At 40.7% G+C, this 27,174-nt stretch overlaps 1 protein-coding gene across 6 annotated transcripts in view; it reads left to right on the top strand.

Annotated features, from left to right (window-relative positions):
• The first annotated feature begins 4,753 nt into the window (after positions 1-4,753).
• Positions 4,754-27,174, top strand: part of TJP1 (tight junction protein 1) — a 238,411-nt gene continuing 215,990 nt past the window's right edge. For 2 of the 6 annotated variants that reach the window (XM_036084742.2, XM_036084743.2), the window contains exons 1-2: positions 4,755-4,988; positions 15,711-15,843. In XM_036084742.2, the coding sequence (XP_035940635.2) occupies positions 4,816-4,988; positions 15,711-15,843 (306 nt within the window). In that variant the 5' untranslated portion in view covers positions 4,755-4,815. Of the gene's footprint in view, positions 4,989-15,710; positions 15,844-27,174 lie in introns of all 6 variants that reach the window. The other 4 variants (XM_036084745.2, XM_036084747.2, XM_036084744.2 and 1 more) reach the window with 3 other exon arrangements.

Raw genomic sequence — 27,174 nt, forward strand, 5'->3', positions numbered from 1 at the left:
ATTATAAATGTAAATGTATAAATGTAAAACAGTTCCAAATAAACTATGGACTCTGGGAATCAAACTGAGGGTTTTAGAGGGGAGGGGGGTGGGGGGATGGGTTAGCCCCGTGATGAGTATTAAGGAGGGCATGTATTGCATGGAGCACTGGGTGTTATATGCAAACAATGAATAATGGAACACTACATCAAAAACTAATGATGTACTGTATGGTGACTAACATAATAAAAAATATAAAAAAATAATAATTTACATAAAAATATTTTAATTAAAAGATTTTAAAAATAAAAAAATTAAATATTTTATATTCTCTTTTATATTCAACTATGCAGTTGTCTTTACCAGTGCTCTTTATTTCTGTGTGTGGATTCAAGTTACTGTCTTGTATCCTCTCATTTAAGCCTGAAGGACTCTTTTGGTATTTCTTATAATGCATGTATGCTGGTGATGATTTGTCAGTTTTTTGTTTGTCTGGAAATGCCTTAATTTCTCCTTCATTTTTGAAGGATGATGTTGCTAGATATAGAATTCTTCATTTGTAGTCCTTCTCTTTCAGCCCTTTAAATGTCTTGCCTTCTGACCTCCATGATTTCTGATGAGAAGTCAGATATTAATCTTACAGAGAATCCCTTGTATGTGATAAGTTGCTTTTTTCTTGCTTTCAAGATTCTCTCATTGTCTTTGGCTTTCAATAATTTGACTATTATGTATTTAGGTATGGACTGCCTTGAGTATATCATACTTGGAATTATTTCAGCTCCTTGGATGTGCAGATTAATATAATTTCATAAAATCTGAGAATTTTTCAGTCATTTCTTCAAATACTCTTTGTGTCCCTTTCTCTCTCCTTTCCTTCTGGAACTTTATGCATATGTTGGTATGCTTAATGGTTCTTCATAGTTCTCTGAGGCTCTGTTCATTTTTCTTCATTGTTTTGTCTTTCTGTTTGTGACACGGGATAATCTCAATTGATTTATCTTCAAATTCACTGATTCTTACCTCTGCTATTTTGAATCTGCTGTTGAGTCCTTCTAATGAATACTTTATTTCATTGTATTTTTTCAACTCCAAAATTTATATATATATTTTAAATATCTATCTGCTTTTATATTATCTATTTGGTGAGACATTGTTCTCAGACTTCCCTTGATTTTATTTTTTTAAAGATTTTATTTATTTATTTGTCAAAGAGAGAGAGCACAAGCAGGGGGAGTGGCAGGCAGAGGGAGAAGCAGACTTCCTGCTGAGCAAGGAGCCTGATGCAGGACTTGATCCCAGGACCTCGGGATCATGACCTGAGGTGAAGGCAGATGCTTAACCCGACTGAGCCACCCAGGCGTCCCTCAGACCTCCCTTTAATTCTTTAAATATGATTTCCTTTAGTGAACATATTTATTATAGATGATTTAAAGTCTTTGCCCAATAAATCCAATGCCTGGGTTTCCTCAAAGACAGTTTCTACTAACTGCTTTTTCCCCTATATTGGCCATATTTTTCTGGTGCTTTCCAAGTCCTATAATTTTCTGTTGGAACCTGGACATTCTGAATAAAAGAATATGGCAACTCTAGAAATTTATCCTTCCTGCCCCACTCTGAGGTTTGTTATTGGTGATGTTTGTTGTTGTTTTGTTTGTTCAGTGACTCTGATGAACTAATTCTGTAAAGTCTGTATTCTTTGTCATGTTTGGCTACCAAAATTTCTTCTCAGGTATTTAGTGTCAGCCAATTATTGGACAGAAATTTCCCTAGATGTTTTTGAACCAATAAGTGTCCCAGCCTTTGCTGAGAGGCTGTGTCAGGGCTCACCTTCAACATTCCAATAAGTAGTTTACAACTCTTCCTTAGCCTTCACTTTCTGCTTGGCACTGAACCTTAAGGTCAGCCAGTTGTGAGAGATTAGGGCCTTATCAGGCATTTCCTGAATATGTGCACAGTCCTTTATCCTATGGACTCTCCTTCCCCATCTGTCCTTTAAATTTTTTTTGGTTGGCCTCTTGTTAGCCCCAACTAGTTTCACTACCTCAGGCAGCTGTGATGTTAAACAATTGCTACTGATTGTTTCTGACAAATACCCTACGAATAGGGCTGTTTGCACAAAGTTAGTTCTAAGCCAGGGCAAGCAAAGACAAGCCCCATGGATGGATCTTTTCAAGTCAAATAAAGACAGTTCTCCGGGGATGGGGCTTTTGGGGAGCTCTGAACCCATTCTGCCGCCTCCAGTGGCTGCTAGCCTACTAGTTTTCAAAACCACTGTAATTATAAGGCTGTTGGTTTACAAGGCTACCACAGAGCTGGAGAGGAGATGCAAACTGAGTAAGTCAAATGCTATAAAGCTCACTGCTCTAACCAAGATTCAATACTTTTTCTTGTATATACACTCTCTGGATTGTTGCAAGTCTTTGGTTAATTTCTGGAGTTCTGAGAAGGTTGATTTTGACAATTTTAGCCAGTGTTCCCTTTTTATGGAGAAGCAGATTTTCTGCCATTCTGGAAGTGCTTCTACCAGATTTATTTTTGTCTTTCATTATCCTGAATTGATCCCCTCAGCCTCCAGTTGTCTAAATCCTTGAGTACAGTGCAGTATTTTCATCAAATATCTTATAAGCGATATGAGAAGGTGGTACAAAAGGCCATAAAAATGATGAATACTTAAGTATAGACCCGGATGTTTTTTCAAAGTACTGCTCCAACGTCCTCTCCCAGGTGTGGATATACATTTGAAATGTCAAAGATCTGCCAATTCTTCATTTTATGTGAGAGCTAAAACTTCTGTGGATACATAAAAGCAAAGTAGATTCAGATGAGTTTTCCTACCAAAGTGAATGTGAAATCATGTTGGGAGCCCACTAGAAGGAGATTTTTGTTTTGTTCGATTTTTGTCTGTTTTGTTTTTATTTGTTCTAATCTTCTTACATACTAATTAACTTGAAAATGCAGTATTTAAATAGAGGTACAGGAGGAATGTACTGTGGAGGGAGGGTACTAACATTTAATAATTCTGCCTGGTGGGTGCACAGGTTATCTTGTTATCTATACTCTTCATTTATACCTATTATACACAAACACACACACACACACACACACACACACACACACACACACAGAGGCAGTCCTTGCTTTGCCAGTTCAGATATGCCTGATGTTAGCTACTATGCCTTAGTTAAATAACACCAGTAGCTCAACAATATGGTTCAAATTTCAGTTATCATAGCATATTAACTGTGAGAAAATGCGTAGAGTATAAACTTCCGTGGTAGCTCCTTAGTCCACAAATCACTATGTAAATAACTTGTGCATCACCATCAGTGAGCAATCCCAGCAGTTGTTTCAAAGTCTGTCAGTGATTGGTTACTGCCCATCTGCTGTACAGTTTAGGTAATGACAGCAAAGTGTGCAGTTGTGTTGCCTCCTTTTCTCCCAATGATAAACCCACACAGCATTGTATAAAAATGGGTAACTGAAAGAGAGGATCGGTCAACAAAGATGATAGTGCAGCAAAGGAAAAAATGAAGAAGATGGAAGTGAAGTGAAATTTGAATGGAATGTAAATGGTGTTATAGAAAAAATAGGCAATTGTGAAAATACTGACACTTGTCATCTTTCCAGAGACTCTAGATTTGCAGCCAGAAGAACTTACTGAATATAAACTAGAATGAAGAGAGTGGTTGTGACAAAAAGGTTGAGGATGTCCTGGAGAATGTCACATTAAAGGAACTCTGATACATTTCACAACATTGAAAGCTCAGAGGATAAACCGTTGAAAGTAATCCAAACATGATGCATTACCAAGGCACAGAAAAGGTGCTCTATATAACAATTCCACCAGGAGAAGACCAGCACTATTCAAGTTACTTTTGATAAGTTTCTCTTACAAAGAAATAAAACAGGTTAATTCTCGATGTTTGTAATATTTCAAACTACAGTGTATTAGTTTTACTTTTTTTTTTTTCCATTTCCTTATACATTTACAACCATCAGTGAAGAAATTTGGGACGTTTTGACAAAATTGTTAACAGTCATAGAAGAATCTTAATTTTTCCCATTGATTATTAAGATAGTTTTGCATGGTTCACAGTCATTCCCACAGTTCCAAACTACCGTGCAAGCGAGGACTGCATATATACCACATACATCATGTATATAGTATATATACCATATATATTCTATACAGTATGTACGTGTATACACATACATGCGTTTTGTATAGATGCATTTTATGTAAACATAAAATCTTCAAACACTTAGGCTAGAACACATAAATGATGGTTACAAACCATTAACCGGTAATTATAAATTAAAAACATTTTTTTTTCTCTTCTGGAAGCTTGTCATGGGATTCTCTTGGACTCTACACGACTGACAGGAGCTGCTGGCAGCCGCAGAGGAAACTGAGGCACGCGCGGCGCGGGGCGGGCGGGGCCGGGGTAGGGGGGGCGGCGGCCCGACCGCTCCCGCCTCTCCTGGAGAGGGAGTCCCGCAAGGCCCGCTGCTCGGGACGTCCGCCCTGGGCGCACGCGGGGGCCGCGCCGGCCGGGCGGAGGGGACGGTGCGGGCGGCGGCGGCGGGAGCGACGGGCCACGCACGGCGGCGGCGGCGGCGGCGGCGGCGAGAGCGGCCGGGCACGCACGGCGGCGGCGGCGGCGGCGGCGGGAGCGGGAGTCCCGGCCACGCGCGGCCGCGGCGGCGAGGGCGGCGAGGGCGGCGGCGGCGGCGGCGGCGGGGGCGGCGGCGGGGACGGCGGGAGCCGGGCGCGCACGGCCGCGGCGGCGGGAGCGGCGGGAGCTGTGGCGGCGGCGGATGGCCCAGAGCTGATCTATGCGGCGCTTGGAGGGGCTGTGTCTGCGGCGCCGGCGGCGGCGGCGGGGCCCTGCCCGCGAGCGGAGCGGGGACAAGATGAAGTACCAGAAATACCTGACGGTGCTGCAGATGGCCATCGGCGTCACCCCCTCCAACCGCGGCAGCCTGCTGCCGCTCAAGAGGAAGCTGTGGTGAGGGCGCGGCGGGCGCGGCGGGCGCGGGTCGGGGCCCGGGCGGGCGGCCGGGCCCGACGGGCGCGCAGAGCCGGGGGCGCAGCAGCCATTTCGGAGCCCGTAGGGCCGAGCGCCGCCGCGCCCCGCGCCCACGCCGGCATGTTCGGCCGCGACCCTCGCCTGTGCCCCGCGACACGTAGAGCGGCGCGCTGCCGGGAGGGAGGGGTGGGGACCCGGCGGCTCACGGGCCCCGGGACACCGGTCTCCCGCCCGGGACTGTCCTTCCAGCCCCATCCCCGCGAGTTCTGGCTCAGAATTTCCAGCCAGGCTTCCTTGGGGGCAGAGAAACAATTTATTAGCTCTGCGTTTTCTGCTCTTTCTCAAAACCCATCTGCTGTGGGTACACAGTGAAGGGCGAGCCGCTCCCACGGTGAGGGGAATAAGTTGCGAGATTTTAATGGCATTATCAGGGACTGCATTTTATCTGCACGCGTTCCAGTTGCCCTGACCTGGAAACTGTTATTGGGGTAACGGGAAAAGATCGCCCTTAAAAGAAAAATGTCTGGAAGTTTTCCAGATCTGGTTTACACAGTTGATTATCTATCGGGTTGTATTGCATTTTATTAGCGTTTAAATGTGGCATATGGAATCCCCATGGGCTGCCTAGGCGGTCCATCGCCTTGAGACTTAAGTGTAAGGTTCTGTCGCGAAAGAAATAGTCCAGTAAAGGGATGGTGACTATAGGAAAAATATGCCAGAATTCTTTGGTGTTCCGTGGCTATTTTAATTTTAAAATTTGTGGTCGGTGAGGTTCTTAGAGATTTACGCACTTTAATTTTAATTGAATTTAATCTCAAGGTTATAGAGAAAAGGAAGTGAGGCTGCTTTTAGGCATTTGAGAAAAGTAGTTTCTGTTATCTAAGACAAAATGAGTGATCCAAGGAATAAAAAGATGGAACAACCAAGAAAAAGAGTTTTTTGAAAAAAGAATGCCAATAATGGGGAATTTTGGAGCTTAAGACCAAAAAATATGAGCAGCGAAGTTCAAATTTCAGTTGTGCCACTTACCGTGTGACCTTAAGCAAGTTACTGGAGTATCTGTTTCTTGGTCTGTAGGGTGAGAATGATATTATCTAGCTCATGGGGTCATAGCCCAGATCAACTGAGATAATGAATACAAAGTGCCTACCGCTATGTCTGACTGAATAATGGGTGCTTAGTGAATATTAGTGTCTTCCTCACTGCCCTCCCCCCACCAATTTGTTTTAAAAAAGAGATTTTGGGGTGCCTTGGTGGTGCAGCTGGGTAAGCCTCCAACTCTTTGTTTCAGCTGGGGTCCTGACCTGGGGGTCGTGGGATTGAGCCTCATGTCTGCTTCCCCACTCAGTGTGGAGTCCTCTTGGAGTTTCTCTCTTCCTCTCTGCCCCTCCCCCACTTTCTCTCAATGGAATTTAATAAATCTTTAAAAAAAGATTTATTCTGCAAAAGGTATTTTGATTTGAAGAGCAGCAAGTGACAACACATCAAAGACTGGACTGGTAATAGTTGGCAGTAATTAAGCAATGTCCATGGAAGAAGCTTTTAGCAAATATATGAAGACTAGGCCACTATTATGAAGCAAGAAGTAGTAACGTTTGAAGATGGCTTTTCAGGTTGATGGTGTACAGGAAGAAAAAAGAGGTCAGCTCCAACAGTCTTTCCCCTCACTCTGCTTTTCTTCTGAACACTTACCAATATCTAAAGCACTACGTATTTTACTTGTCCTACATGTTACCCCTCCCCCCCCAACTGGAATGTAAGTTGCATGGGGGCAGGCCTTTTTATCTGTTTAGCTCATTACTAAGTCCCCTGTAACTGGTATCTGGTACAAAATAGTTTCTGAAAAGATATGTGTTGAATACATTAATTCTTAATAATGCATAACTGGGAAGGAGATTTTCTTGATGTTAAATTTAAAAACTAAGATGTGGGAGTAATGTTTGAGGAGCTGTTAGGCATGAATATTATCATAGCTTGGCCACCAAGTCAGGATACTAGGTTTATTCTTTTTCAGTGGGGTGCTGCTTCTGAAAATACATTCCCCAATACAGTTTGTGAAGAGAGGACACAAAGAAATAAAATCCAGGTAACTTTTGTACTCTAGAGATTCATGTTTCAAGCAGGCAGTGAACTGAGGCGACGGTTAAAAACCATCTTACTAAGAGACAGCCTGGAAAAGGCAGGGGGATTTTGTTTAACTTTTCCACAATCTTAAATGAGCATTTCAGAATTTCTGCTCAATGTTAGGGGAATTTGCAAATGTTAATCTAGTTTCTATAGTGGCAAATGAAGAGCATATGCTACAGAAACTCTAGAGTGAATGGTATATTAAACATAGATATATATAGTCCTTTTTTTTTTAAGTTGAAGAATATTATGCTGCCTGACTCATCTATCTCTTATATCCTCTGGAATTTATTTTCTAGATAACATTTCATTTTGCCAGAATCAGAGCCAACGGCACATGGAGGATTGAGACAGAAGGCACTGTTACATGGCAAGAAGATATGTAGATATGAGTTGTGACTCCAGAGTGGTAGGTGGGAACCAATAGCAGACATCAGCAAGGGTGGTCAGACCTTGAAATGCCCTAGCTTATGCCCATTTACAGGATGTGAGGGCATACTGTGATAACTGGTTGTGGCATATATGAAGATTTATATGAAGGTGCTTATGAAAATGTGTATGCTGTCTGTGTTTCTCTCTTTAAATTATTGCAGTCTGTATGGAAAGACTGTATGCCTGCAAAGCTTATGCCAATGGAAGTAAAGGGTAGGGGTGAATGATCCAGTGTTTTGGTCCCACACTTCTTTCTAGTTTGACCATTTGTGCTCATTAGCTTTCTTTTGTGCAGTGTCTTTCTTTCTGATTGGCTCTGCAAATCCTTTAAGGAATATTATGTACACACACTGGTTTAGGTGAAAACTAAAGCAGACAAACAGCCAGACCTGCATCAGTGGAGCCTGCAGTTCTCTCTGTCTCCTTCTCCAAGAAATTTAGGAAGTAGGACTGTTTGCAGTATTTGGTTCTGAATCGTTAGTGTTTAGGAACCTGGAACTCAGGCCTGTTACCTTTCCCTGCAGTAGGTGTCGGTTTGTGCAGCTTGCATCCTGTGGGAGTCTTCTATAATTGCTGGTTATGAAAAGAAGCAGAAGGCCACTGTATCTCCAGAGCTGCTGTAACAGATTACCACTGACTCGGTAGCTTAAAACAACAGAAATTTATTCTCTCTAGTTCTGGAGGTCAGGAGACTGAAATCAAGGTGTCTGCAGAGCCACGCTCACTTGAAGTCTCTTGGAGAGAATGCTTCCTTACCTCTTCCAGCTCCTGGTGGCTGCAGGCATTCCTTGTGGCTGAATCACTCCCCCCTCTCTCTGCATCTTCACATGGTCTTCTTTGTGTGTCTGTGTCCTCTCGGCTTCTTCTCTTACAAGGACATTTGTCATTGGATTTAGGGTCCACCTGGATAACCCAGGATAAGCTCATCTCAAGACCCTTCAGTATATCTGCAAAGACCCTTTTTCTAAGTGGGTTCACATTCACAGGTTCCTGGGGTTAGGAAGAGTGGAGAGGAAGGGCACCATTCAATCCAGTACAGGTACTGGGGCCAACTCTCTGCTCTTCAGTGGGTGTGAAGCCCAACTAACTGTTTCATCATAATTTTACGTTGTCAGTCTTGATTTTTGCATTGAGTGCTGTTAGGAATGTTTACACTGATCTTAGGGGGGAAAGAGTGTCATTTCATTTTCTTCATGCCTCTAAATATATTTATCCCAGTTATTTGAGTAATTATTGAAGGACACGTGGTATCAATTCACTCATTCAAGTAGTTGTCCAGTAATCAGATTCTGGAAATAAGAAGAGCTGTCATTCATTGAGCTAATTATTACCTGCTGGACCCAGTATAAGGGCTTTCCAAGCAACCCTCATGTAACCTGCAGCACCCCTATGAGGTAGGTGCTGTACTTTCCCAGTTTTACACATGAGGTCATTGACTTGCCCAGAGTCACACATCAAGTTTTATAACAGTTGTTGGGGTTAAAAACACATTTGAGCAGGGACATGACAGTCTAGAAAGGAAGAATAACTGAAAACAGGTACAAAACGACTGGAAAGTGCCTTATAGAATGTTGTTTCTCCAAGGGTGGCACGTAGCCCCCTCATGGGTCCCAGAGGTTCCCCTGATGGGATGGGTATGGCTCTAATATCCAAGTCCTTTCTTGGTTTCTTTTTTTTTTTTTTTTTATTGATTGAGGTATAATTGATATACGACATAATTACTTTCAGGGGTACAACATAATGATTCAGTATTTATATAGCAAAATGATCAGTAAATCTAGTTAACATCTATCCCTTTCTTAGTTCCTTTAATAAGCAAATTATAGGCAATTATACACATTATTACTTGTAAGTACAACTAAAGGTCGGCCATTTATATAAACCTTTTAAGTGAACTCTTGAGGTTCCTTAAGTCTGTTACTTATAGACAAAAATTAGCATTTTACTAGCTTTTAGTGAAGCACCCTTCACAAGGATTCAGTATCCTTCTAAAGTCATCTGCCCTGCTGTACTTAGTAGTATCTCAAGGCCTCTGTTCTTACACCCTTGTTTGTAATTCCCCTTGTTTGGGGGAAAGATGCTTTGCTATCACCCATTAGTATTAATCTTGAGTTGGTTGTGGCTATCAATTCCTGGTATTTTAAAATTAATATCTTGTAGAAAGATTGTTAGGTGGTACTTTTGTTGGTAATTTGTTCTTGTATAACTGCTTTGTTTTTACCATCTTGATTATTTTTGCCCAATTCTTTATTATTATTGAGATCTTTTCCACTAGAAATTAGAGATAGGTGAGGTAGATAAGTTTAGGAATTGTTTGTTCTAAGTGAACCATGGTCAAAAATGATTGTGAGCCAAAACTCTTGAGTTAGAAACAAAATGAGAGGGTGGACACTGGGTTTCTGCCTTTTAAGCATGCCAGCCATGCCCACAAGTAAAAACATGGTCCCATTAGGGAAGTTATGAAGGGAGTGGAGAGGAGAAATGTTCTCCCCAATCATCCCCTAGGGATGATAGAATGGAATTAAGAATTAGGAAAAGAAAAACTTCATTGTAAACTAAATATTGATTTGCCCAGAGTTCAAGAGAAAATATCCAAAATGCTTGTATCTCAGTTACTAACTTTATTTTTCATGTTGTCAAGGGCCATAATCCTAAATATTTAGGAAATAAATCCAGAGTCTGCTGAGTTATTCAGTGCAGACCACACCATCAGGTTGAGGGAAAGTGGGACCTTGGGATTAAAAATACTCCTTGGGTGCCTGGGTGGCTCAGTCAGTTAAGGTTTGAGTCTTGATTTTGGCTCAGGTCATGATCTCAGGGTCATGAGATCGAGCCCCACATCAGGCTCCACACTGGACGTGGAGCCTGCTTAGGATTCTCTCTCTCCCACTCCCTCTGCCCCTCCCTCAGCTTGCTCGCTCTCTGTCTCAAAAAACAACAACAACAACAACAAAAATACTCCTTATACTCCATGTTAGGAAGAACTGTCTTTGGTGGGCTTTTTGTATCCCAGTATAGCCCGTCATACCTGAGTTGTAAATATTTCTCTGTATTCTTACGGGTGTCCAGCGGAAAAGTATTTGAATACACATATTCCTGCCCCAAGAGAAATACTGATTCTCAAAAACAGTAGTAAAAATTGGGGCGCCTGGGTGGCTCAGTCGTTAAGCATCTGCCTTCGGCTCAGGTCATGATCCCAGGGTCCTGGGATCGAGCCCTGCATCAGGCTCCCTGCTCCGCGGGAAGCCTGCCTCTCCCTCTCCCACTCCCCCTGCTTGTGTTCCCTCTCTTGCTGTGTCTCTGTCAAATAAATAAAATCTTAAAAAAAAAGGTAGTAAAACAAAAGAGAAGCGACATCTTAAATTCACCTATATCTCAGTACCCCTTCTACTTATATGTGAGTTAACATTGAATGTTATTATCTGGAACCATGTTTATTCCTTTTCTTTTTTCCCCCACCAAAGAAAAGGAGGTCATTACTGAACCATATGCTTTTTAACAGTTGACCTCTTAGCTTTCCAAAGACCTGGTCAAAACTTTAAAGTTACTGAAATTACTCTGTAGGAGCCTGATTCTATGCCTAGACAGGCACCTTCCTCCTGCGGAGTCTGTGGGTGGGGTGGATACAGACTTGATATTCACCTGCTATATATCAATTCAGCTCTACTCTTTAGTAAATGTTTTTATTATGAACCTGGTGAAGAAGGGGAGGATCCATTCTTCTGGTTATATTTAAGATGTTTTTTTCTGTTTTAGTCACTGGACTTGGTATTACATTGAGTTAAGTCTGATAAATTTCTTGGCTGTCAGTCATTTATAAATTTGGTAGATATAAATTCTTAGGTTTTAGGTTTGGAAAAAAGGTAAATAGTGATACCTTTCTAAGTGAAATGAGAGAAAAACTTGTGAAAAATGTCTTTGTAGAAAAGTTTATATTTCTTATGATTATGCCACATAATCAATGTGATCAAAGTAAAGTGAGAGAAAGGAAGTGTAATTTAAGACTTGGATATTATTTTACAGCTCTGTTTTTTTTTTTTTTCCCCATATGCCCACTCTTCTTAAATGAAATTCCTCATTATTTTCATGGAAGCTTTTACTCTGCAGAGAAGAGAGCAAAACTGTACAATATACAATTTTTTTGTATTAAGAATAATGAAAGTGACATCAGAATTTTACTCTGGGAGGTGACTTGAAAGGTGCACTCATTGGCAATTCAATGAAATAACAAAAATACTTAGAGTCTGAGGAAACAATACTGAATGCCATCAGTGGATCAGCATTTTTGCAGAATCTCTGAAATGTATTTACTAGATAGAGATAGATCTACTCAGAGAAGAGACTTGCAGGAACCATTTTCCAGGAAATGTCCAGGAGAACGTTTCTGCACAAAGAGAGGTTGATAGCTTGCAGCGGCCTTCCAGGGACAGAAGCAGCAGAGACACTTGGGGAATTATTCAGATTCGATGCCCTGGGTTGGTTGGCGCCTTGCCTCGCTAGTTTGTGACAAGTTGTGGACAACAGTGTTGCTTGCTCGCTTACCAAAGCAGTGAATGTGGGCTCTTGGGCCAGAGAGACAGGGCTGTACCTGAGATAGCTACTGAGTCCTCTGACCCAGAAGAGAAGTTACTTCGTAGCAGCATGTCCCATCTCCCTGCCCGAGTTGCCAAAGGCAGGCCACAGTAAATCCGACAGTGCAGAAACAGATGTTCTCTAATACAAGTATAAGTAGACATTAAAAATCACCAAACAGTTGGAGAAAGCCAGTATTAAAAGAATTACCATGCTCAACAAACAAAAGAACTAATCCCTGAGAAAATAGAAAAACCCTGGATTAAGATGGTTATTTTCAGAAATACGCAAGAGAACACCATACTAGACACTTTAGAAATTGAACCTTTGCTCATTAAGGTGAAAGAGAATGGCTGAATTGACAAAACTGAAAAGCAAGTGAGCGATCTGGAGAAGTAAGCCAAAGAATCACAAAAGAACAAAGGGATCAAAACTATGAAAGAGAAGTTAGGAGACCTTGAAACTATTTTCAAGAGAGGGTGGAGCTTTTGGTAGGGTTGCACTGGTGCTGGAAAAGAAGAGAAATGAAGGCGTGTTAAATGTCATTTCTTGTGTAACAGGAGATTAGAATACCACTGAACCCTAGATGTTGATAGAAGTATTTCAGTTTAAATATATATGTGTGTATATATGTATTGTGGGAATGTAGGGGTACATATATATATGCATATGTACATGTACATGTAAATATATAAATGTAAATATATAAATGTACATGTAAATATATAAATACGTGTGTGTGTATGGTTAGCTAGAGTTAGAGTTGCCCTAATAAGATGTATAACTTTGAACTACTAATTGGAGGGGAGAAAGTCCAGGGGTGGGTAGAGAGAAAGAAAACTCAGTCATACTAAAAAGGTGGGAAAAGAAAAAGAAGAAAGCATTTAAATTTGAAAAACACAAACTCTAAAACAACATGGCAGGAATAAATCTAAACATATCAGTAAACACAACAAATTTGAATGGATTAAGTTTCTCCCAAAAGATACGGATTCTCAGATTGGATATAAAAGAAAAGCATCCAGTCACATGCTGGTAAAGAATTAATAAGAGTTAAAGGTACAGCTAAAAGAAGGGTGGGGGAAGGGTGGAGACAGGGACTTGGAAAGGTTGAAAATACAAGCACAGAAAAACATAAGCCAAGGAAAGGGTAATATGAAAATGTAGATGGGGAAATTATTAGACAAAATCGCATTTAAGGTAAAGTCTTTAATTGGAACAGAGACTTTTAATGTGATAAAAGGTTAAATCCCTAAAAAGATATGAGCACTGGGTGTTGTATGTAACTAATGAATCATTGAACACTACATCAAAAAATAATGATGTACTATATGTTGACTAACTGAACATAATGATAAAAAAAGAATAAAAGAAAAGATATGAGTTATAAACATTAAGGCATCTAATAAAACAGATTTGAAATATGTAAAGGAAAAACTAGTATATATATTGTCAAATCCATGTTCATGGTGGGAAAGAAACTCTGTAATCGTCTTTTTTAAGAGAAATCAGCCCTTCAGCAAGACAAATATAATGAAGGACACAGAGAAGTTGAGTTAGAAAAGAAAATAAAATGATAAAGTCACCTTTCCACTTAAGGACATGCCCACCCCTACATGAACATTCTTTTGTACTGTTGATGGAAGTGTAAATTGGGAAAGCCTTTTTGAAAGGTAGTACTTAGCAACACCCCAAAACCCCTGACCCTGCATTTTACTTCTAGTGCTCTTTCTTAAGTAAATACTGTGTTTGTACCCAGAGATGTCAAGTATGTTCCTTGCTTTATAGTTTGATAGCAAATATTTGAAAACTAAATGCCCATGGGTAGGGGAGTGGTTGAGTAAATTGTGGTGTATCTGTACAGTGGAATACTGTTTAGTCATTAAAAAGAATGAAACATGTAAGTTCAAGCCCCACATTGGATGTAGACATTACTGAAAAATAAAATCTTTTAAAAAGAGGAGGGGGCGCCTGGCTGGTTTAGTAGGTAAAGCCTCTTAACTCTTGATCTCAGGGTTGTAAGTTCAAGCCCCACATTTGGTATAGAGATTACTTAAAATCTTTTAAAAAATAGAATGAAATGGATCTGGGTTATTATGGGAAGAGCTTCAAGATATTAAGTGAAAAAATGAGATGCAGGGCAATGTGAACAATTCGGTCAGTTTGCTAAAAAGTTTCAAAAGGAGATTGACACATACATAGATAAGCATGAGCATTTGTTTGGGAGGTTATACAAAGAACTGTTAGTGGTGATTATCTTTGGGAAAAGGGATGGGGATTTGTGATGAGGTGGGAGAGGGAGGCTTTACTTTTCATTTTTGCATCTTTTCACACTCTTTAAATCTTCTGACTATAGGGACATGGTACTTTCATTTTAAACAGCAGCAATACCTAAACTAGTCTATTTTATGATATTCACTCCCATCTTATTATTATATATAAGTCCAGTTTACTTTGCTAATAGTCCATCCAGTGTGTCCTTTTCAAGCAATGAGAGACCTATTTTTTTTTTTTTTTTTTTTTTTAGAGAGAGAGCAAGCACACAGGGACGGGGAGGGGCAGAGGGAGAGAAAGAATCTTTAGCAGGCTCCCTGCTCAGCCCTGAGCCCGTTGCAGGGCTCAGTCTCATGACCCTGAGATCATGACCTGAGCCAAAATAGTCAGATGCCTAACTGACTGAGCCACCCAGGCGCCCCATGAGAGAGCTATGCCTTTCAGACAACAACATTTTAAATATAAAATATTAAGTAGGTCAGGAAATTTGAAAGGTATACAAACATGGAACATATCCAAGCAGGAAATTTGATCATAAAATAAGGAAACTGATTTTCCTAAGCCACACTTAACAAATCAGTCTTACTACTTAAGTCTTTGTCCTCTCTAAGATGATAATCCACTAAGCAGTTTCCTCCCAGGTTCCCAGGGCACATTCTAAGGCTGCCAGCAGCGGTGGCACAGAAATGATTGAACACATCGCAGTCTTGATTGTGTGTTTATGTGTATGAGCGTGTACCCCAGTGTGCATATATGTGGATGGCTTAGATTATTTACCATTTCTTCTTACCTGTATTTTCTTGGTTCTGTAATCATGCTGAATTAATCATTGACTGTCATGTTTAAATCTTTAAAAGTTATTTTCATGCTTAAAAAAGCATGCCGAGCGGTATTTGTGGTTGGACACAGTGATCGCTGACTTGCACTGACTGTACCAGGCACTGGGCTGAGCGCTTGATAAAGAACTACCCAGAGGGGAGCAGATGCTTCCCAGTTACCTAGGAAACTTCAGTCTGCCCTTAATTGCTTCTTTGATGGTCACAGAGTTGACTTTTAGTGAATCTTAATGTAGAAATGTTTGAACCCTGTCAAGAAAAATTTCTAAACCAACAAGCCGCTAAGAAATACTTAGAAAGGGTATCTGATCAGAGGAAGCTCCCCTGTGGTTCTTACCTTCTTGGTTGAAAAAGGAGCACAAGATTTCCAGAGCTATCCTCAAGTAAATACTTATCTCATGCTTGAGAAACTGTATCTACCTACAAACCCGTCTTTTAAGTTTTTTTCCACCTCTTGCAGGGTAACGCCATCCTCTGAAAATCCGAACGGTGCTACTTCTAGCGTCAGCCAAGGAAAACCTTCTTTAAGACGGATAAAAGGGAGACTGCACAGAAGCAAAAGCCTGGATAGCATCGATTTCTGTGAACTCACTGTAAGTGGACTGTGCAGTAGTTTTTTTTTTTAATTTTTCAAAGAACATGAAAATTTTGATTTCATTATTTTGATTTTCATAAAAACACAACAGTCTTATTTTGTCGTGAGCATCTTTTTGCAATAAAAATTGGTTTATCCAGCAGGTTACCAACCAGAATGCTTTGTTAATTGGTATCCACATGAAACATTTATAATACATGATTCAGATTCAAAGACCAAGATAAAGAAATGCTTCCTGAACTTTGCAACAAAAATTGAAAGAAGTTCAGTGGAGTATTAACATAAATTTCTTACAAAATTACAAATCTGGACATTAATGTAAGTAGAGATTTAAGTGTTTGATTAACCCCAAACACCCACCTTCCTGGCAGCGCCAGAAGATAGAGTTACTTAGATATTCTTACACCAGATCCTAATTCAGCTAATGTTGGTGCTTTCTTTCTATTCTAAGTGATTAACATGGTGGTCATATCCTTTTTATTTTTTTCCAGGCCAAGTGAGAGGTTTTCATGTGGATATGTGATACATTCATGCATGTTTTTAGAGGAACAGGAAGACTGGCACTTTCAGTCCCTACTGTCCTTTGCTAATAATTATATTGTCCTAGTTCATGAGAGATACTGCAGTGCTATAAAGGACGTAGTAGAATTTTCTTTGTGCTAAGAAGATTTTATTCAAATTTATGTATTGTGGGATTCAATGGCAAATTAATGGATATTTAGGATGTTTAGTAGACCAGATGTGTTCACTTCTCCCCTTCGAGCTCTGAAAATTTCTGAATTATAAAAGTACCATTGACCACACCTGTTTCAAACAGTGGTAACAGAGCCTTTCTTTTTTGAGGATATGACTTCTGCACCTTTTATCTATAATTGACAAAAACAAGTTCAGTAAATGTGGATACTCTGTTTTTTTATTTTTTAATTATTCTTATTAAAATAAATATACTCAATTTTGCTTAAAAGTGTCCTTGACCATTTTATGACACAAGACAGCAGAAGGTGAAATGTGACCTATTAGAAGACATAAATGTCTTATTGCTTAAAAGCAATAACTGAGAAAAGACAGTAAATTTTTGTTAAGTAAACCTAACGATTAAAATGACTAAAGAAAACATAAGTATGGTTTAAAATAAAGAGGATTGCTTTGCAAAAGTAAAACACTGAATTGAGAAGCATATTTGAATTACTTTTTGGAATATAAAAATGGAAATTGGAATTTTATCAGGTTCTTTTTATGGTATTAAACATTGTCATTACAGAAGGTAGTCCGATAACTAATAAATTTGGCATCTCATAAAATATGGTTTGCTTATTTAATCATGGTCTCTGTGGTTGGGAAAGAGGTTAAAATATCTGTAGAATATGACAGAAGAGAAAGCTTTACTTCATGTACTATTGCTTTCAGTTTCCCAGAAATAGAAATAGATTATTTAGCTGTGAGGAAAAGTTGGCAAATAGAGCTATCTTTTTATCATGACAAATATGTTTTAAAATTATTGATAATTCATTCCCTTCCTTGGGCCATGCAAGAGTTGATCTAGCTCAGGTGAGTACACAGTTCAAGCAAGGAAAAAATAACACTACCCAGGTGCAGTTAACATCTGCAGAACTAATTTCTTTCTTTTGGATGATCTTTCCTATTTGACTTTATCTCAAAAGTGAAATGTTTTAGCATCCCTGGAGGGAAGGCATTTGACACTGAGGTTAAGCAAGAGAGCTAAAGTTGAGGTTGATGGAAGGTCCATTCTCTTTCAGTAATGAGAATATATTAATGAAATGTAATTACAGTTCACCCTTGAAGATTGCAGGGGTTAGAGGCGTCCACCCTCCACGCAGTTGAAAATCCACGTATAACCTGACTCCCCCCTAAACTTTACTAATAGCCTACTGTTGACCAGAAGCCTTACCAATAATCCATTAACACATATTCTATATGTTATATGTATTATATACTTTATTCTTAAAATAAGCTAGAGAAAAAATGTTATTAAGAAAATCATAAGGGAGAGAAAACACGTTTATAGTACCATATTGTAAAAAATCTACATATAAGTAGACCCATCAGTTCAAACCTATGCTGTTCAAGGGTCAACAGTACTGCAATCATTAGACTTTTTTTCCAATTGGAGTTCCTTTTCCTTCTTAGGTTTTTGCAGTCATGGGTGGTAGGACAGCAATCTTTGAAGATTTTTAGATTCTTAGAAATTTTTACAGTGAGCATGTTCCATTTTTAGGAAAGCAATAAACTGATTTTCCAAGCAATAGGGAAATTTTTTAGGAGAGCCTAACAGTCTGGCTACTCCCACTGTCTACCATAAGCTATGGCAATTAGTATTGTAATATTCAAAATACGTAGGGGCAAGTAGCATCTTTAGCGTGGGGATGAAAAGGATGTTTTCCCTTTCACTTCTTAAGTTCTGTCTTTTTAAAAGAAGTAAGTGTTGGGGAGCCTGGGTGGCTTAGTCGGTTAAGCGTCTGCTTTTGGCTCAGGTCATAATCCCAGGGTCCTGGGATCCAGCCCCGCATCGGACTCCCTGCTCTGTGGGGAGTCTGCTTCTCCTTCTGCCTCTGCCTGCCACTCCCCCTGCTTGTGCTCTCTCTCTCTGTCAAATAAATAAATAAAATCTTTATAAATAAATAAATAAAACAAGGAAGTGTTACTCTTGAAAAGTAGATTAGAAAAGATTCTCACAGGAGGAGAAAGGGATTTAGATCTGGTTCTCTCACACAGTTGACTGTAATGTAATCGTGGAAAACCACATTTTAAAGCCTTAGCCACAATGTCTAAAGGGCAGTTACTTGGTAAATGATGGTCAATTATATAGGAATAGATACTTCTCATCCCCTTTAGGAAATAGTTTAGCCACCATAGGTATCTCTTGTTCAAAAAAGACTGAAAATTCTGTCATAAACAATTTTTAAAATCTGTCAAAATTTTTATTAGATGTATGGCTTCCTTTGACTGCCAAAGTAACTGGCAAACCTTAAAGTAGGAAGATTTAAACTTAGTTTATTATCTCAAGTCATGTGCATATATCAAATTTGCATGACCAACAGAATAACATAGATATTTTTATTTTCACATTTTACTTTTAACTTTGCCTAAGAAGAAATACAATTTTTATTGCTTTTGGAAAAACATAGCAAACAGAGCAAGCGGTCTACTTGCTATGCATTCAAGGTCCCAGTTTCTGGCTGAGAAACTTCAGGTTCCAGCTGAGATGGTTGGCTTTGGTCCCGGGCGTCAGATTGATGCCATCTCACTCCTGGGGAGAGGTGATTGTTTCAGCTTTCTCTGTGGGGATTAAATGGGATGGGCATTCTAGTTCATTTTGTAAACCCTACAGATAAATGACTGACTTCCTAGTTCACTGGAGGAGGCTGGAATCCATCCAGTCTCACTAGTCCATGAGACAGTGTCCCAGAGATCCGTGGTAAAATTTTCTCAGGCAAGGCCTGGCCTGGACAAGTCTGTTGTGAACACATATTTTGCCTGGAAAACCTGAGCCTTTCTTCAACACATTTTCATAGGTAAAATGCTATAAAACCATATGACGAGTTCTTTTTTTTCCCTCGAGGTAATGGAGTGATATATTGATCATCGATATGAAGATGGAAAAGTGACCATTTGTCTTTGGACTCAGTTAATGATGTTTATATGCTTAGCTGTTCCATTTCACTTTGGCTCATTGCTTTTTTGGAGTGATCAGGTGGTATCGACTCTTGTCTCTTCCTCCCTCTCAGATCCTGAGTGTATAGTCAAAACATTTTTAGTGATAATTTAAAAATTCAACAGATTGCTTGAAATTTTACAGCTTCTCTTGATTATACATCCTTTCTAAAACAGAAAAATGGAGCCAGTTGAGTAGGATTCATTCAGTGGGGGGAGGCTATCCTGAATATAGACTTATGCAATTTATTTCCTGCTTTGTGGGTGTAAATCTAGATTGCTAATTCTCTCTTTCTGCCAACAGACAAATACTACAAAAAGTTTTATGCCCAATAAAGAAAAAAATGAACCAGTTAATAGTTTATGGCTGTGTTCCCTTAGCCTTGGATGAGAGACAGTTTCAATCATCACCAAGAACCATTAGGCAAAAATGATACATTTCAGAATCTTCAGACAATTTTTTTGTCATTAGAGGAAAAATATGTGATAATAAGATACTATTTGGAGCATTACATTTGTGTACATTTCTGGGCTAATAAGTCACATTTCACTGCTGCCTGAGTATAAGGTAGTTCTATGGTTCTTTTTAATGATCAGCGATTTTTCACATTTGAAAAGCTACTTTTTTCTCCTGATAAAGAGGAATCTCCATGTACACTCATAGAAAATATTTGTAACCTATGGAGATATCAGTGATAGAAATTTTCTCCTTCTCCCTCTACCCTTCAAGACCTTCTCCATGAGATCTGTGGGACACTGAGAGATTCTAGAGCTCTGTTTTAAAACTAAATAATCTATTTGACTTTGAACACTTACCACATTTGCTTTCTTCTTGGCATGATTGGGTGCCTGACTGGTGAATAAGGAGCTGGGCATCCCAAGGTGGGAAAATGGTGGAAGGTGAACATGTGAAGGGACACTGAACACCAAGTTAAGCTGCCTCCCATTTTGTTGGGAGGGGGCCAGCCACTTCTCGCCTTTCTCGCTCCCACTCAGTCGCCACTGCCCACCTCACCATCGGTATGAGAATCTAGAAGGAACAGCAGTGAGCATTGGGGGCCCCTTTGCTCTGGGTGCACAGCTGTTCTTTCCATCCTGAGCTCTAGTGACATGGGCATCTTTCTGTTCACTTTTACAGATCTTTGTCATTTGTAGATGTAGGCCCCAAGACCACCAGCAGATCTCCTCCCTGTGCCCTCAACTCTTAGTGCATGTTTTGTTCCTGAATGTATCATGGGCTTCAGTTCCCTCAGAGACAGGGAACATGTCTTTTATTTCCCCTGAACGCTAAGCATGACAGATTGCATGCTCATTAAGTATTTGTTGGTTGATTGTTGGTTGACTGACTGTTTCATGAGCTGGCTGTGGCAGCTCAATAGGGAAAAGCTTAGAGACCATTAAATGTTAAAATAGTGGGTATTAAGAAGTAAGAGGAGATATAAAATGATGTAACTCATTTGATACAGAGTCGGGTAAGGTAACCAACTCACTCTGTTGACTTTTCTTATGGGAAACATTCCTGAATACCAAGAAATAAGGGGGAAATTTTTGGAATAGCCAAAGTAGATATCGTGATACCATTAGAGGTATTGGAGGTGGTAATGGAGATGGAGGTGGTAGTATTGGTGATGGAGGTAGACGTGGTGATGAAGGTGGAGGTGGTGATGGTGGTGGTGATGGTGGTGATGGTGGTGATGGAGCTAGAGGTGGTGAGACTGGTGGTGGTGGTGGTGATAGAGGTAGAGGTGTACACACCCATTATCATTAGTCTTTTGTTGAACTTTTTGAGAGCAAACTATAGATATGGTGTCCCACAAGCCCTAAATTTTGAAGCGTTTAGTTCCCCCAAGCAAGGTCATTCTCCACTTAACCACCATGTAACCAAATCAGGAAATCAACACTGACACGACGATACAGTCCGATCTACAGTTCCCATCCCAACTTCACTACTGTCCCAGTGGTGTCTCTCTTTCCTTTCTGGTGCAGGATCCCAGCCAGGAACATGCATTGGTTTTAGGAGTCATGTTTTCTCTTTGACAGTTTTAAAGAATCCTCAACCTGGAGCCATTCAGTGGTTCTCATGACTAGATTCAGGTCATGCATTCTTGGCAGGAACAGAGGACCTGCCCTTACTAGTCCCAGTTCACCGAGCGTCTGGCCTCCTCGCCGGCTTGGGTGTCCGTGAACTGGACACAGGAGTGTACTGTGGCTCACTCCCAACCCTCCCTGAGGATACGCATTGCTCTAGGGTACGGGAATCTACCAGAATTATCACCCTCATTAATTTTCCAAAGTGAGAGGAATCAGAGTTTTGAGGCTCTTGTGCAGAACAAAGGAATCTGGCTATTTATATACGTTCAGGACTTACAGAGCCCAATCTGAATCCAATTTGCTAATTGACAACCACCTAGTAGTAGATGGTGTGCCCTTAATGGTTACTGTCTTCATTAAACTGCATATCCAGATATTTCTAAGGGACTCTTACAGACAGCCTTGCAAGGACTCCTTGTTTTTTTTAAAAGATTATAAGCATAATGGCTATAAGCTGTATATTCCCGTGAGGATCGTCAGCCTCCACCTTTATCTGACAGGCGTTTGGATTGGTTCTGCAGGTCAGAATTTGGTCTCTATCTTACACCTATGCCAACATCTCCCTTCTTTAGTTTCTTTTCACTAGCAACTGCTTCTTGAGAGGTTTGTTGGCTCTGATTTTAGGCAGGATTTTATTCATCAAAACTGAATAGAAAATACAGATAGAAAACAATAGAGAAATTTATTTCAAAAAAGAGAATATGAGGTCTTCAGTATTCTACCTTAATACATATTTCATAGTCTGATTTGAAAGCAGTTCTTTGATTTCACCTCTCTTTCTAGGGCTTAGATTCCGTCCTTGTTGGTTGGGCTGGAGAGCAGCCAGCCACTGTCCTCTCCCCGTCTCCAGCCACAGCCTTGCTTCTCTTCATGCAGATCAAGGTGCCAGCCCCACAGCCAGAACGTATCCAGGCCTCATTTGAGGTACATCTGGGACCCCTCTCCTTCATATCTTTCACACACCATCACCGCCACCACCACCATCATCATCTTGTCTGCCGTTCCAGTGGTCCGATCTAGTAGAGCGAGCAGAAACATAAACTACAAACAATAGCAGAGGCAGTCAGGGTGCCTCCAGGGAATATGGAGTGCTCATCTCGGCCTGGTACGGCAAAGAATCACAAAGAAGGTGACCCTTGACCTGGATCTGGGAAGAACGCATCTGACTTTGGGGGAAAAGTGGGGAGGAGGTCATCAGGTTGAAGGAGCAGAGTCGGGAGTGGAGACGGAGCTGAGAACGACCAGGGGTGTGGAAGGACAATACAGTTTGTTCTGAACCCCAGAGCTCTGGAGAGATGCCCGGGGCTGAGCTGGGTGTGTCTTGAGCCCCCATCCTCCTCTCCAGCAGAAATACCTCTGCTTTGATCTGTTCTACTGGAAGGTGGGAGGGACACACAGCATTTCATCTGGGGAAAAAAAAAAAAGGAAATATTCTGCCCCTAGGATGGCTTTGTGAACTAAGAGGGCTAATACCAGAGAACCAGAGAACACTAGTTTAAGGGCGGCCAAAAAGTAGAGGAGTAAGCCAAAGAAGTTCATGAATAGAAGCTGAGGAGGGCAGTTTCCAGAAGGGCAGTGAGTGAGCCACAGCTACATGTAGCCTCAACTAGCCGGAGGAGGGCAAAGCAACTTGGACTTGCCCGTGGTCAGAGGTCATTTGAGGAGCGAGAACTGGAGCTTATCTTTTCCTTTGTTTTTTATCTTGAGAGGAGGAATAACGTAATTTTTTCATACGGACACAGAACAAAGAGAGCCATCAGCACTCCGAAATCTACAGAGCTGATGTCATGGACTCTGACAGTTACCTCACATTTCTGACCGTTTCGGCCCCCAGCCCCTCAAATCTGTGAACAGGGCACACAGTGGTGGAACTCACCATCCAGGTTCTGTGCTTATGGTGGGAGCAGGCACAAGGTGGAGAGGGGACTTTTGGAGGTGGTTAGTGACGTTAGCCAAGGTCAGCGGGGCGGGCCAGCAGGCCGGAGAAGGTTGGAAATATAGAAATAAAAAGAGTATTTTCACGTGTGCTGACTGAGTAAATGTATGGAAACGATTCTTCTTTATCTAAAATGGATCTGCTTCAGGTTCTCAGAGATGATCATATATTATTTCATTATTTTTCTCTCAACGGACAGAATCATATGATTTCCACATTTGTTATGGAGCAGGATAAATAACCTCTGAGGAACATAACAGATAATGCAGTGTTTGTGTATTTATCGGCGCACACCCATAATTTCCAGCATGGAGAAAACTGGTCACATTTCTCCTAGAAACAGACATCATTGTGTTCCTGGATGAAAGCATGTTACCTCATCTGGTCATTACGTGACTTCTGAGCGTTAGAATGGAAGTGGAAGTCTCAGAACGTGTTGTTTGCCATCTCTGTAACGTGTTCTATTTTGGGGAAGCCGTGCATGTCATAGTAGCTAATGTTCAGTGCGGACTGACTACCCCTGGTGGAGAGGTGGAGTGAGGGCCACACACAGTGAGTGCACCTGCTCTTCACACCCTCTCAGGGGGCCTGAGAAAATAAACCAGGAGGAAAGGAATCCTTCCATTTCCTCGGTGCTTTACTGTTTTCATTCCTGCGGCAAATGGGGGCATGAAATACTGATTTCTCTTCAGTGATGACTTCATAGCTTGCAGGAAGGCTCCTTCCTTAGAGCCTGCTTTGGGTGCTGTCACAAGACTCAGTCTTCTCCAGATCTCCTTGTGGCCTCTTTGTTCTGGATGTCCCTCACCTTCCGTGTCGTGTTCGGAAGTCCCGCTCTGAGAGTCAGTATGATGAGCTTGAACAGCAGTGCTGTTTCCAGATTATTGGAGCTAGCTTTCCCCTTCAGAGGCACTGAGAGCCTGCCCCTGAGATTGAGAGACAGTACAGGCTTGGGAAGCAGCCCTCGGTGGGCAGAGCTTGACAGCCCCGCCTTGGAAAGTGCATGGGGCAGGAACCAGAGAGGACGGGAGCATTCCAGGATGGACCCCAGGCAGCCGGGGCTGGGAAGGAAGGGTCCCAGACACAGAAGGAATACCAAGAGCCCAAAGTGCTGAGATGCCCCATTTGCCCCAGGACCAAAGAAAGTTATATGTGACCTTTATATACAACTTTAATACTAACTAAAAGATCCTATGTAGTGAAGCATTACCAGCAAAATACAATTGTGACCAGGAAAGATGTCATTTAAATTGGGCCTCAGCATTGTCTCAGAACGTGAATGTCCCTGTTGGGAGAAGCCACATGTGAGAACCTCAGTAAGGCTCAGGCAGATACAGCACGTGTTGTTAGAGTTAATTGTACGTTCACATTGTCCAAGGCACTGAGTCTGGAAAAGGGTATAGTTTCTGCTTACTAGACTTCATTCTGAATCTTTGAACAGCCGGAGGTGGGCACTTCACAGGATTATTTTAGACTGGAATCTCCCCACTCCTGCCCCACGGCAGGGGGCCTTACAACACAGCAGTGCAGCCGGCCACATGGGGGCAGGACTTTCTAGCAAGTGCGCTGTGGCAGCCGGAACGAGGTCATCCAGCTGGGGTCCTTCTTGGCTAAAAACTTCACTTCATGCTCCCTCCTGGTCACCCACGGTAACTCTGCTTAAATTTGTGGTACACGGACTTCCATGCGGAAATGAAAGAGGAAAACCTGTTACAATTTGAAGTTATTTTGGATGTTTGAATTGCTGGAAGCGGTGGATATTTGGAGAGGTGCCGCCTTGGGCAGAGTGGACTTTTGAGCCACTCTGCTTGTTGGAAGGTGATTTTTAAGTCAAGAGCTTTGATGATTGGAGGATATCTGACAGTCGAGGCTCTGCTTTATTCTTTGGGATGAAAAACAAAAGTGCTTCTACCCTTCTGTAAGGACTTCTGTGTTACCAGAAAGAAGTCAAGCTTTTAGGTTGGTGGTTTTGGTTTTTGGTTTTTGGTTTTTTAAGTAACCTAGTTGAAATTCTTTAAAGCTAGCTATATTTCTGTACCCTGAACAGGGTTTTAGCTCGTGATCTTTTTTAAAATTATGTTTTGGTATTCATTTCTGTGTTTGTTATAACCTGAGCCACCTTTGTAAGCATTTATTAACTTTGTTTCTCCATTCTCTGTTATGAACTAAATTTTGAAAGATTTATTATAATTAGAGAATGAAAACCGTAAACCAGCCTTTAACATATTTTATTTTTTTCCTTCTGATCCAACTATATACTTTGGGTTACTGCATTTTATGTAGATAACTCATAATCAGTGACATTTTCCTACTATTTCGGCATGAAAATTCATTTTCCACATTTTGGAAATTATATGATTCAATATATTACTGTTGCTACTACTTACATTTTAAAAAAACCCATTTCACCTTTGGCTTCCACTGTATGTTCCATGTTCACAGCAGAATGTTTAAAATGGACTATTTAATTTTAAATGGCTTATAAATGTTTATTTTTTTCTCCCTTGAAAATGTTAGTGAGGTACAGTAAGATTGGAAAAACATGCTTTCAAGCAGGGCCATATTTTAATTCATCTAAACTTTGTTTTAGTGTAACATTAGATTTACCATCTGATAGTTAAATTTTTTTTTCTGGTAAAGAGAAATGTTTTCCATTGTACTTTCTCATATCTAGGTGTATTTTGGACCAGGGCAAAAGAACAGCCTAATTGGAGCTACTGAGTTATCAAGAGTGTCATTTAGGAAAGGATTCCAGAGTCAGGCTTTGCCCTTCTTGACTTATTCTCCAGATGATGATTGTGTTAAGTATGTCTTGCATGTCATTTTCTTTCTTTCTTCTTTTTTTTTTTTTTTAGATTTTATTTATTTATTTGACAGAGAGCGAGAGAGGGAACACAAGCAGGGGGAGTGGGAGCTGGAGAGGAAGAAGCAGGCTTCCCGCTGAGCAGGGAGCCTGATGCGGGGCTCAATCCCAGGACCCTGGTATCATGACCTGAGCCGAAGGCAGACGCTCGGCAACTGAGCCACCCAGGCGCCCCTGCTTTTCAAAGTTATTAAGTACTGCTGTGTTGTATATTCATGAGAAAATACTTTAGTACCAGTTGGTTTTAGCATGCCATTGTTTCTTAGTTTTCATTTCAAAATATACAATATATAAATGTACTGCTACTTTTTGTATGTTTTCTCAGATTCATTTTGGATCATTTTTTAAACATAGAATCAGTTCCTTTGGATGGTATAAAATGAGAAAGTCAAAAACTTATCTGGTAGAAACCAACACATTTGGAAGCCTCAGGATCCCCAAATCTTTGTTGAAGATTTGATTTTCCAGCATATTACTACCTGATATTAACCTTTTTTCTTGGTTTTTGACTGAACAGTTTCAGAAATAGTTTACTCTTAAAATGGCGATCTTCTCTGAGCATAAATCCTGTAGCATTCATGTTATATATAATCGATAATCATGGAATATTATAGAGTCTGTAACATTGTTTGCTAACCACTGAAAGAGTTGTATAAATTTCAGAATTTGGTTTTAACACTTAAAACTACTTAAAATAAGTAGTAAATGAAATGAACCACCTGTGACAGCATGCATGTTTGTTCATAGATTTGATGAGACGTTGGTTG

The sequence above is a fragment of the Halichoerus grypus genome, chromosome 8, assembly GCF_964656455.1.
Source record: "Halichoerus grypus chromosome 8, mHalGry1.hap1.1, whole genome shotgun sequence".
Lineage (NCBI taxonomy): Eukaryota > Metazoa > Chordata > Mammalia > Carnivora > Phocidae > Halichoerus > Halichoerus grypus.